At 42.9% G+C, this 12865-nt stretch overlaps 1 protein-coding gene across 1 annotated transcript in view; it reads left to right on the top strand.

Moving 5' to 3' along the window:
- The window catches only part of CACNB2 (calcium channel, voltage-dependent, beta 2 subunit), a 102981-nt gene that overhangs the window by 73074 nt on the left and 17042 nt on the right, over positions 1 to 12865 (top strand). Inside the window, exon 9 of the mRNA XM_014946106.1 lies at positions 44 to 153. Within this exon, the coding sequence (XP_014801592.1) occupies positions 44 to 153 (110 nt within the window). The remainder of the gene's footprint in view (positions 1 to 43; positions 154 to 12865) is intronic.

The raw sequence follows: 12865 nt of genomic DNA, 5'->3' as shown, positions 1-12865 counted from the left end.
TAAATAACATTCTCTTGTATTTTACTGTGTTTTCTTTTTGCAGTATATCAATTACACGAGTCACAGCAGACATCTCGCTTGCCAAACGCTCAGTATTAAACAACCCCAGTAAGCATGCGATAATAGAGCGATCTAACACGAGATCAAGCTTAGGTAAGTACCTGTAATGCTACTATCTACAAATTGGCTGTAAAGTCTGCTACTCTCAGTTCATATCTGTAAGCTAAAAATAGCCTTCTCTCTGCTGTGAGAAAATGAGGATTCCCATAATTCAGAAATCCTGGCACTAGAAATTGTTTTAAAATCACTCCCAGATAAACTTCATGTAGTCCTGATTTTGGTTTATCCTGCTCATGTTCAGTTTTCATATTTTGCTGTTTGCTTCAGTGGGGAGAGGTAGCCATCCATAAGGTAAATAAAATCTGGAGATGTTCTTCTGGTTAAATAGAAGTGATGGTTTTAGAATGCCTGAAATTATATGGGTATTATTGATAGTATGCATTATCTTTGATAAGATTACTAGTAGTGAGAGCTACTGATACTCGGCCTGAAAAAAATTATTGAGATACACGTTTTCTGAGTTTTGTATGTTTAAGCCAATGCTGAAGTTGGTGCAAAAAATGAAGGATGGAAAACGGGAGATGTTTTTTAAAAACTGCCTAGCTAGGTTCATAGCACACATATCTATCCTCTTAGGTGAGTCTTTTTGTCTTGAAGCATTGTGCAGTTGTATAAGTAAACAAACATTTGTTAGCCAGAAAGAAAAAACAAATTTTGCTGGGCAGATGTAACTAAATGTCACCGTATACAGTAAACTGGAGCTTGTCATCCCCAGGTGTCCTTAGAGTAAACAGGAAAAGGTGGTCACTTTGGAGTCTCAGCTCACGTGGACTCACCTCAGCCTTTGCTCCAGCTCCAACTGTATTATATCCAAGAGTAGCTGCCATGAATCCTGCCAGGAGTCTGGGTACTCACGTTAGGGCACTCGGTTAAGATACGGGACACCCAAGTTCGAGTCCCTGCTCATGTACAAAACAGGAGGAATTTAAACTCAAATGTCCTCGATTGCAGGTGAATGCTCCAGCCAGATGTCTGTCTTGACATGGCTGCGGATTTCTCTTAGTAGCCTTTGAGAGATCTTGATTCCCTTGGTTTTTTGATTGGGAAATATTAGTTAGAGCAACTAGGTAATTTTAAAGATGAAGTTAGGGCAAAAATTAATTTTACCTATGTTAAAATATTCTCAAAAACTTTTCTTTTAGAAGCTGTAATACTCCCATACTTCTAGTAATCTGTCAGGGTTTTGAAATTTGGTAGTGAATTGAATGGTATTTCAGTTACATGTTTCTGGGCATTTTTTTATGAAACTAATGAGAAAACTTGAGCGAAGTATTAGAAGCTGCTATTAACACATGCCAGGCTTTACATATGAATTGCTTAAAGACTCAGCTCTCCCTGGGCAAGGTCCAGCAGTGATGCTGAGCAGAACCTGCCCCCAGCAGACTGGACCAGGGCAGCCAAACAGAACTAAAGCGGGAAGGTGCTCATCTTTCAGGTTTCAATCCCTACTTTGCTTTGCTTTGCGCTATGGAGTAAAAAGATGTTTACTTTGAAGATGTTCAGCTGGAGGAGAATGAGGCTGGGCTAAGGGAGATAGGCAAGGAGTGAAAATGTGTTATGGAAAAGGTGGGAGTTTTGGAGTAGGAGCTGGAATGGTTTAACCCACTGATGAAGTACTTCCAGGGTCTGTGCTCCAGACAAGGGATCAACCATGGGAGGATAAAAACCAGCCAGGAAGGAAGTCAGGGAGGGAAATGATGTGGTAGCAGTGGGTTGGGAGGAAATCAGATGATAGGATAAAACAACCTGGAGTCAGAAAAAGGGAACTGCTATTGTAAGATAGTGGGAAAACCCTTGTGCAAGGGCAAAAGAAAGAATGTGCAAGGGGTGTTCCAGCCTGTTCCCTTGCTTGCCTGCAATGTGCCTCAAGGTACAGATAGAGTCAGAATCAGAAAATACCATTGTAGCCCACTGTAGGTGACCTCTTCTAGCAGTGGTTTGCAAAGAAGATGACAACGTACCACTGCTGTGAGTATTTAGTTGGTCAAGTAGCAGAGATGAGTGCCAGCTTGTCTGATGAATTTTCTATAAGTCAACAGAAAATACTATTAAAGGAATATTATTAGGTTTACAAACTCGAGTTGTGCAAAATAAAGGTTAGGAAGTAATAGTAAGAAGGTTAACTGTGCAACTTCTTAGTACCTTTAGGTTATGTATGCTGTGATTCAGACATGTATGTGTTTGCAGACTACTTTTCCACCACTCCTCTGCCTTAGTTTATTTGAAAAATGTACAAACTAATGGTGGGGAATTGGAATTGCTCAGTGAATTGCTGTTTTGCTTGCTATAAAACTTGTATAATATGTGAGGCAGGAAAATTCAGAAGGGCAAATGCAGTTCTCTAGAAGCACAATAGGGCATTTTCAATTTGACTTTGGGGGGAGCAGAACAGGAAACGGTGTTTTGACCAGAACTCTTTGTGGCAGTACATCAATCACTTTTAACAGGAAAGATTTTTTGGATCCAGGTTTGAATTCCTGATCATAAAGAGTAAACTCCTTCATCGCTCGTCTTCTACCCTCCGAGGAGGTTTTAATTACCCCCAGTAATTAAAAAACACACTTGGGGTGTAGGACATGCAGAGTCAAGCTTCTACTGTATCTGGTTTGGAACAGGGATTTGAATTTCAGTCTTAAGCCTGTTGGTTCAGCAGAAGTTGATTCTCTGTTGACAAGTGTTAGCCCCGGGAGAGGTGGGTCTGCTGCGTAGGCCTCGGTGGCCCGGAAGCTCCAGCGCTGCACCATCACACTCCATGAGCCTCTCTTCTGAACCACAGCCTGCACACCTCACCCAGGGCCAACCAGTAGCCCCCTGGCACCACTGAGGGCTCAGCACCGGAGAGGGCACCCTGTGAAGCTCACCAGGGTAGTACAGAGCAGGCAGTGCCCCATGCAATAGTGTTTTCCTCAAGCGTGTCTTGTAGAGGTACTGAGTATTGTGGCTGAAACTAAGGTTTGGGCTTTGAACCTGTCAAACAATAATGTGTGTCGTCAAAATCCCCACATTGCCTAGCACTGCACTGATTTGGAAAATGCAGATGGAAACCAGACAGTACTTTATGGACTAATGGAGCTACTGTTGGGTGCCTTGTGAAATACCAGCTTCGTTGCTCATCATTCTTCAGAAGTCCTCTGATTTTAGGCTCTCCTCTTTGTAGCCATTTAACTGGGGAGCTATTCTTTTAATGTCCAGCCTAGCTCAAAGAATTTTTCCCTTCTCTCACATCAGTACTGATATGACATAAAGACAGTACAGAATGTCCCAAGCCTTAGTACTGACTTCTAAAAGAGACTTCAAGGTTATGTTCCATTTTGGAAGAAAGAATCCCCAGAAATCGGGATTTCCTGTAGGATGGGTCCATTTTTCTAGCTTGAATGTAATGTTGTGGTTTAACATCAGCTGACAGGTAGGACCACGCAGCTGCTCGCTCACTCCACCCTGGTGGGACTTGGGAGAGAATCGGAAAAGTGCGAAAACTCACGGGTTGCTGAGATAAAGACAGTTTAATAGGCAGAGCAAAAGCCACACGCACAAGTGAAGCAGAATAAGGAATTCATTTGGTGCTTCCCATGGGCAGGCAGGTGCTCAGGCATCTCCAGGAAAGCAGGGCTCCCCCACATGTAATGGCTCCTGGCTTCTGTTGGGAGGGAGAGAGCGCAGGCTGAGCCGGGCCAGAAACTAAGTGCTGGAGCATCTCCAGAGGAGAGCCACCAAGCTGGGGAGGGGTCTGGAGAACAAGTCACACGAGGAGAGGCTGAGGGAACTGGGCATGTTGAGTTTGGAGAAGAGGAGGCTGAGGGGAGACCTCCTTGTCCTCTCCAGCTCCCTGAAAGAAGGGTGTCGAGAGGTGGGGGTTGGCCTCTTCTCCCAAGGGAATCATGACAGGAGCAGAGGAAATGGTCTGAAGGAAGAGATCTGAGGAAGAATGACTTTCCTGAGAGGGTGGTCAGGCACTGGAAGGGCCTGCCCAGGGAGGTGGTGGAGTCACCATCCCTGGAGGGATTTAAGAAACATGTAGACGTGGCACTTCAGGGCATGCTCTAGTGCCTGAGATTGTTGAGTTGAATGTTTTGTTTTGTGTTTGGTTGTTCATTTTTTTGCGTTGTATTTTTTTTTTTTTGTAGGTTGGGTGTTTTGTTTTGTGTTTGGTTGTTCGTTTTTTTGCGTTGTATTTTTTTTTTTATATGGTTGGACTCGATGATCTCAAAGGTCCCTTCCAACCATGAAGATTCTGTGATTCTACTTGGGAAGACAAATGCCATAACTCCAAATGACCCCCACTTCTATCTTCCTCTCAGCTTTATATACTGAGCATGATGTCATATGGTATGGAGTATATCTATGCTCAGTTGGGGTCAGCTGTCCCAGCTGTGTGTCCTCCCAGCTTGTTGTGCCCCTCTCTCTCCCACCAGCCTACTCGCTGGTGGGACAGTGTGAGAGCAGATAAGGCCTTGAGCGCCCAGCAACAACCAAAGCCACCAGTGGGGCTATCAACAGTATCCCCATCCCAAACCCAAAACATAGCACTACCCCAGCTGCTAGTAAGAAAGTCAACTCCATCCCAGCCAAAACCATGACACTACGGTAATTACTCTGAAGAATCAGGCACTACATTTCTGAAATTGAACGCCCACAATTCAGTGATAACTTGTGATTATTCTTTGTGATTCAATTTTCTACCTGGAAGATACAAATAATTCCAGCTTCTCACCTACCCCGGCTTTTGCAATGTGAAAATTCATTTCATTGCATCAGTGAAATACTGCCACAGTAAGATCCATAAAATAGCCCACAAACAATTTATTAATTCTGTTTTCAGAGAAAGATTAGAACAATGTGCTCTAAATGAGACATGGAACACACGTTTGACAGTGAAGAGAAAGTAAATGATTCAATACCTGCCTGTCACTGGAGGGTGTGTGGAGTCCTGTACTGATTGAGACAGCAGCCCTACAGAAACACCCTTATAACATATGTTCCTGAGCATGCTGGCTTACAATATAGACCACAAAAGATTTGATTTAGGCGACCTAACTTGGCATTTCCTACTTTATTAGTATTAGTTTTGCCACCAAATAATACTCTCTTCTAATACAAGTTTCAGTCTTAGATAAACCATTGAGTTGGGACTCGGGTTGCTTTTGTTCTTTTCCAGTATCTGCTGCTGGGTCCTGGGAAGTGAATTCTTTCTCTACCTGTGTTTTCCTTTGTATAAGATAAGAATATAGGACCTTTTCTCCAAATCATTGGAAAAAAGATAATTTCAGCAAACACTAAATTTGTGAGTTTTTAGGTGGTTTTGTCCAGACTATCTAGAGTGACTTAGTTCTCATCTAGATCTTTAAAAATGGTATTTATTGCAATAAAATTTGGTCTTGGTAATGAAAAACAGGGTTTATTTTGGTTTGTTTTGTTTTTCTCTGAATGGGTCTCCCAGCTGTGGGACACGGGGGAGAAGAGTTGCTGTCTGTCTCTCTCCTCCTTCAAGAGCCAGCGGTGTGTCTACTGAGACCTATGTGTTCCTTTCTACATCTGCTATCATTTTAAAAACATCTTTTTATCATAGCAAATACAGCTCCCCAGAACTGCTTTGTGTTAATCTAAATCCCCTCCCCCTGCTTCCAGGTTCCATGGGAAGCTCTTCATTTACTCACCCACCTTTGCCCAGTGGTGCCTCATGCAGCGAGACAGTCAAGCTGCTGATGTGTCCCTCAGCTGGGCTCCATTTCTGAGCAGCAGTGGTAACTGCAGCAGAGAAGGCTATTTCTTAGACTTTTGAAAATACATTGTGTTTTTTTATGTAAATATCTGTGTCCAGTTTTGGGCCCCTTCCCACAAAAAAGATATTGAGGTGCTGGAGCGGGTCCAGAGAAGGGGCAACGGAGCTGGTGAGGGGTCTGGAGAGTAAGTCTGATGAGGAGAGGCTGAGGGAGCTGGGGGTGTTCAGCCTGGAGAAGAGGAGACTGAGGGGAGACCTTCTCATGCTCTAAAACTCCCTGAAGGGGGGGTGTAGAGAAGCGGGGGTCGGTCTCGTCTCCCAGGTCACAGGAGATAGGACAAGGGGAAATGGCCTCAAGTTGTACTACGGGAGGTTTAGATTGTAGATTAGGAAACATTTCTTCACCGAAAGGGTTATCAAGCATTGGAATGGGCTGCCCAGGGAAGTGGTTGAGGCACCATCCCTGGAGGTGTTCAAAAGACAGGTAGACATGGTCCTCAGAAATATGGTTTAGTAGTTTTTGTTTCCTGTTTCTTATTTATTTTTTTGTCAGAGTTAGGTTGATGGTTGGACTAGATGATCTTTAAGGTCCCTTCCAACCTAGACAATTCTATGATTCTATGATTCTATTGTTTTAATAAATGTTCCATCAATGAGTTAATACAGTACAAAGGTAATTGTTCTTGATATTTTAATACCAAATACTTTTTTTGGGGGGAAATAAGTGAATGGCTTTTTGAGAACAACTCTTACCTTATCACCTAACATAGGTGTGATGTATTATGTATGGTCACAGGAGATAGAATCATTCAGGTTGGAAGAGACCCTTGGGATCATCGAGTCCAACCATCAACCCCACTCTCCAAAGTCCTCCCCTACCCCATATCCCCCAACACCACATCTGAACGACTCTTAAACACATTCAGGGACGGTGACTCAACCCCCTCCCTGGGCAGCCTGTTCTGGTGGCTGAATTTTGTTGAATATTGTTTATAATTGTTCATAGCACAGTAAACACTGAGGTGAGCGCCATTATTTGGAATCGATTTAGTAGATAACCCACAAATAATTTCAAGGAAGCATAGACAAACAATATGAAATAGGAGTAGGAATTGCCATGAGAAACTGGATTTACAGGATTATAGGGAAGTCTCAATGAGCTTAATGCTACACAAACACACATGGATTTACAGGATTATAGGGAAGTCTCAATAGGCTTAATGCTACACACACACCCCTATCTACTGGAAATTTGTTTCTGTAAAGAAATCAGTTAAAAATTTACTTGGGATTTGACTCATTGGAAACCCATGCTACCACTGAATATTCTAGTGTAAAATTAATGTATCTGAGAATTTTATACACATAGCATCTGGCTCGTAAAGATTTAGAAAGGCAGTACAGTCTTATTCCTCTCCTGTATGAAAGCTTGTTTTGTATGTAAGGAGAAATGTTTGCTCATTATGTGTTTAATATGTGAAATGCTAGAACTAAATTTAAGGAAAGGGCAATTGATTCATTTCTTTACAAGCCTAGAAGAAACCTATAATTTGAAAAGACTTTTCTCTCCAAGAAGGTAGAGTACATGGTTAAATCTCATTCACCTGAAAATCAGTCCCAATTGGCTTAATTAAATTTCTGTATGTACGTATGCCATTTGCAGAAACTGCTGAACCAGCTTTGTGCTTTTGCTGCATTTCTTTGTCAAAATGACCCAAACCTTTTTCTTGTTGCTTCTGTGTATGTTATACTTGTTTATAACCTTACCTCATGCTGTATGCTTTGTACAAGAACCTGATTGTCTTGGCTTTTTCCATTCTTTGCTTCATTAATGCTCTCCCTATCCAGATGTTTTGGGTATGTATACAAGCTTGCAAATTACTTTTCCTGCTGTTTTGTGTTCAGTGCTTTATTGTACCTCACACAACCACCGTGTGTTTCTGGTAACTGGCTCACTGAGAGACAAAAGCCAATCCTGTACTGTGCTGCTAAGTATTTCTTTTAGAAAATCTTGCTGGTTTTCGTTATTTATTTTCAAGTAATGAAAAAAAAATAAGTTGAGATTGACAAGTAAACGCTAAAGATGAGGTTTCCCACTGTACATTTCTAATCTGTGTGCACCTAGTCTGCATATTCTAACCAGCCAGGGGAATGCTGATGTGATGATGCTGTCATTGTCTGTGTGGTAAGTCGATGGCAGTCAAATGGCTGGGAATATTTTGATTTGCTTTGTATGTGCATATGCAGTAACCTGTCAGGCATTACGTGCACCCAATTTGCATGTGCAATTGAGTGCCTACCTTTGGAAAATTGCCTCTAGAAAATGTATAGAGCTCCCATTTCCATCATTAGGTTGATACCCCAGAGTTTTGTTTTCTGAAAGTGAAACATAAATGCTTGAAGAAACATTATTGGATTATCAGTGCACATTTCAGCCTTGTGTTTTTATTTTCTTGATATCTGTGTGAAAAGCCAGTTGAATGCTTGAAACTATGGTAACAATTTATTTTCTATGTGTGCATTATAGATATATGATATATACATTTTTTAATGTATATATTATACATTATATATATATGATAACGTTATTAGTATTCTCCATGTTTGGTAATTTAATGACAGTTGTTATATATGATAAGTTTCAAGTAAATGCTTCCCTGACTATAAATTAAAAATAACCTTATAAGAGTGCTAGCTAAGCTTCTTAAAAATCCTCCCCTTCTGACAGAGGAATGGAACAGGAATGTAAAATTAGGATTTGACTAAAAGCGAATTTTCATTGCAAAGTCTCGAGGATCTAATACGGTTCAAAAAGAAGAAGAAAGGTGTTCAATGTGTTACGGAAAATCTTGAGCATCCCTTTACCAAGAGAGCTGGGACAAATGTCCAGAGCTCTGACTTGCAGGCATTAAACGATCAGACAGGGTAAAATCATCTGCTAAATCTGCAGCTGCCTTGAACCAGAATGCTGGGATACAGCAGCCAAGAGGTTTTTGGTTACCATGAGGATGTGGCTACACATCTTTTTACACACAGATGGGGAAAGCCTGGCATGAGGATCCTGAACCTGTTACAATTTATCAGCCTCGTGTCTTAAAATGCTCTTTTATCCTGCTGGCCTAGCCTTGATTTTGTTAACTTCCAAGGTCAGAGTCTCTCTAATGAATTCTCCAGGTAGTTCTGCATTAGAAATTTGGTACTAACTTTCCAATATTCTAACTTATGAATACTTTTTTGATACACTATTAGCAAAGTGTTTTGATGAAACTTCCCGAGTGGTTCCAAAGGACATAAGGAGAAAAAAAAAATAATTCTTGATTTCTGCAAATTAGAGATTGCTCTCAGCAACATGTCACTATGTTTTTCATGGCACTGCACTGAAATACATAAGATTGATAACTATCTTGAAGCAAAGCATGTGCTATAAAGAAAGCAATATAGCAATGCATTAGCATAATTTTTTAAGGTCACAGATTTCTGTATAACAACTAAGATACCTGGACAGTGTAATTAAATATTTTTGGCAAGTTAGCCGTTTGCCTAAGAATATGGTTTGCTTCCCTTAAAATTATTCACACCTGTAGGTTGAATTGATCCAGTATTTTTTCTTTCTCCTAGGCGCATGGAACTGATAAAAAATTGATGCCTGTCTCCTCATTTTATCCAAGACTAAGGGTTTGGGTTGTTGAAGCAGAATGCCAAGAAATCTGGGTTCATTTCTGTTCTCTGCTGACAGGGGCAGGAACTCATAACTTCCATCAGCGTGACAGGGCTATGATCACCTTGATGACGGTTGCCAGTCGGTCCTGCTGAGTCTTATGCACTTTGCAGAATAATTAAACTTTCCCTGGAGAACGAACTGGCATCCACGTGTTTTGCCTCCCACTCCAGGCATCAGGCTGCAGAGTCAGTGTCTCTCCCACTCAGTGAATACGCAAACGTTTTGCGAGGGGCACACCATCCGCAGGAGGAGTTGAACAGCCAGCCATGGAGTGGTTCCACATCCTACCTCTGAGAAAGCATGAGCATTTTTGTTCATGTTTGTTCTGAGAGCCACCAAGCTGGGGAGGGGCCTGGAGAACAAGTCCTATGAGGAGAGGCTGAGGGAACTGGGCATGTTTAGTTTGGAGAAGAGGAGGCTGAGGGGAGACCTCCTTGCCCTCTCCAACTCCCTGAAAGGAGGGTGTAGAGAGGCAGGTGTTGGCCTCTTCTCCCAAAGGACGAACGACAAGACCAGAGGAAATGGTCTGAAGTTGGGGCAGGGGAGATTTAGATTAGATATTAGAAAGAACTACTTTACTGAGAGAGTGGTCAGGCGCTGGAACAGCCTGCCCAGGGAGGTGGTGGAGTCACCATCCCTGGAGGGATTTAAGAAACGTATAGACATGGCTCTTCAGGGCCTGCTCTAGTGCCCAAGGTTATTGGTTTATGGTGAGGTGTTGAGTGTGGGGTTTAGTTGGTGGGTGCGGTGTTTTTGGTGGGCGTTTGGTGTGGTGTGTTTTGTATTTGTTTGGTGGGGTTTTTTTTGTTTGGTTTTTTTTTTTTTTTTGTGGTTGGACTCGATGATCTCAGAGGTCCCTTCCAACCACTAAGATTCTGTGATTCTGTGATTCTGTGAAACCTAAGGAACACTTACTTAGTGTCTACGTCTGGACCAGAGGTGTAAAAGCCTGTAGGACTGCCCTGAGCAATGAGGCACGGTGCAGAAATACCCCCGTTCCTGCAGCCTGATGTGATGATACCCATTGTGAACTATGCAGAGACACTTGCTTGGTCAGTCCTCTGGGCAAAATCGATGTGAGGCTGCTTCTTTGTCCATTCTTCCTCCCTGGCAGAGTGTAGGGGAGCTGAAGGATGGAGGCAGTGCTACGCTGCTGCCTGACACCCGGAGTGGCCGCGGTTCCACCTGGCACTGCTGCCTCAGTGCAGTTCTCCTGTGGGCAGTGCCCATCCACTCGTGTTTCTGCTGCAGCCCACTGATTTCAGGGTTTGCTATTCATATAGACATTATATGTATATATGGTATAAGTTAAAATTCGCTTCCAGTTTGAACCTGGCACAAGAGGCATCGTTCCATGAATGCTATCGTTCTGCTAGCCCGGAGAAATAAGGAAGTAGACATTTTCATGTGCTATTTAGTATTTTCAAATGACGCTGGTTTATATTTTCAGATATTTACAGTATTGTATTTCAGGAGATGTTAGTCCATTATAAACAGATCTTGGTTATGTTGAGGTTTCTAAACATCACGTTGTGTCTGGAAATACCACTGGGATGTGTGCACGCGTTCGAGGCCATCTGAGTTCTGTCTACCCTGAGCCTCAGCAGGCAGAAAGAGGAAAACCCTGTTTTCCTGCAGCACCTCACCCCCCAGCTCCCCTCCAGAGGCTCCCCGAGGGGAGCTGCAGGCAGAGCAGCAGGCAGGCTCCTCTCCTCCTGCCTTGTCCCTCGCAGGAGCCCCATCTGTTCCGCGTGAGTAACACATGCAGCCACTTTCCCTGGAAAATATTGTCATCCTCCCACTCCCACCCTCCCCTTTTATGTAACAAGCTAGTGGCTAAGGGATTTGGTTGAGGCCAGGAAATGTGAGTATACACACAAAACTACATTTACATTAGAAATTTCTTTATGTAACAAGCTAGTGGCTAAGGGATTTTGGTTGAGGCCAGGAAATGTAAGTATACACACAAAGCTACATTTGTGTTAGAAATTTGATTAAAACACCTGTAATCCAGGTGTCTTCTGCATCATTGCTTGCGGACTAAGTGGAGCAATTATTCCTTTTTAGTTGCTTATGTTCCTCTCCAAGGCTTTTTCCTTCTTAGCTGGGTAGGCTGGAGGGGAGGCACAGAGGCTCCTGCTCCCCACCAGTGTGGGGTGGGACCCCTAATTCTTTGGGGACAGCAGGAGGCTGGGGAAGGGATGGAGCCAGCTGCCCTCTGCGCAGCACGTCCCGGCTCTTGGCTCCTGCCTCCCCAGGGCAGCCTTGGTGCTTGAGGGGAGGAAAGGGTAAGATGAGAAGAAAAAAGCCACGTGCTTTTGTACACGTGGGGTTTCTTATTGGCTTGCTCCAGGCAGCTCACACACCACGTAGCTTTCTGGATCCCCCTGGGTAGCACCTTGGTCTGTCCAGTTTGTATTTAGGCAGCAGAGGCATCTATCTAACGCCGTCTGGGACAGCCTGCTGTGGCAACTACCTGCCTTCTGGTTACTGCAGTACCTGATGGAGCACTTACTGAAGTGCTTTTTGCCCAAAATACAAGCATGTGTACACACACATGCTCACAAATTAAAATTTAAAAGTTTAATTCTGTCAGTCAAGCTCATGATTTACTTCTTAATCAAGAGGAGCGTGGGCACAACTCAACAGTCATTGCTTCCCTTTTGGTTTTCTTTTTTCGTTTTCTTGGATTTCACATACAGCCTTTAGCCATTTCTCAGGTGTTTTTCTGTTAAAATACTTTCTATGGGCCTTTAAGGAGGATATATGGCACATTTGTTTCTAATGCCTTTGTTTTGGAATTCCTGAGGCTGCTTTAAACTTCTCGTTTCTTTAATTATGTTCATGGGATTTAGTGATTAATTATTTTAAAGTAAGTGTGCTTGTATAAACGAATTAGCATAAGAAGAATCATGGCTGCTGATGTCTCTTCTCCTTAATTTATAAAATTGTTTGAAAGCAATTTGTGCAAGGTGTTGCTAATCAGTTTTGTATGACATGCATTGAAAGACGTATGTTCTTTTCACGCTATACTTTCACTGAATTTCACTGAATTTTTAGAGTTGGAAGGGACCATAGAGAGCATCTAGTCCAACTCCCCTGCTGAAGCAGGATTGCCTAGAGCTTGTCAGAGCATGTTACTCAGGAGCATCCAGGGGGGTCTTGAAAATCTCCAAGGAAGGGGACTCCACACCCTCCCTGGGCAGCCTGTCCCAGGGCTCTGTCACCCTCACCGTGAAGAAGTTTCTCCTCATATTTGAGTGGAACCTCTTCTGTTCCAACTTGTGCCCGTTGCCCCTCGTCCT

This window comes from Calidris pugnax, unplaced genomic scaffold, assembly GCF_001431845.1.
Source record: "Calidris pugnax isolate Ruff unplaced genomic scaffold, ASM143184v1 scaffold19, whole genome shotgun sequence".
Lineage (NCBI taxonomy): Eukaryota > Metazoa > Chordata > Aves > Charadriiformes > Scolopacidae > Calidris > Calidris pugnax.
The sequence above is the reverse complement of the archived record's forward strand: the minus strand, read 5'-3'. Positions and strand labels throughout refer to the sequence as shown.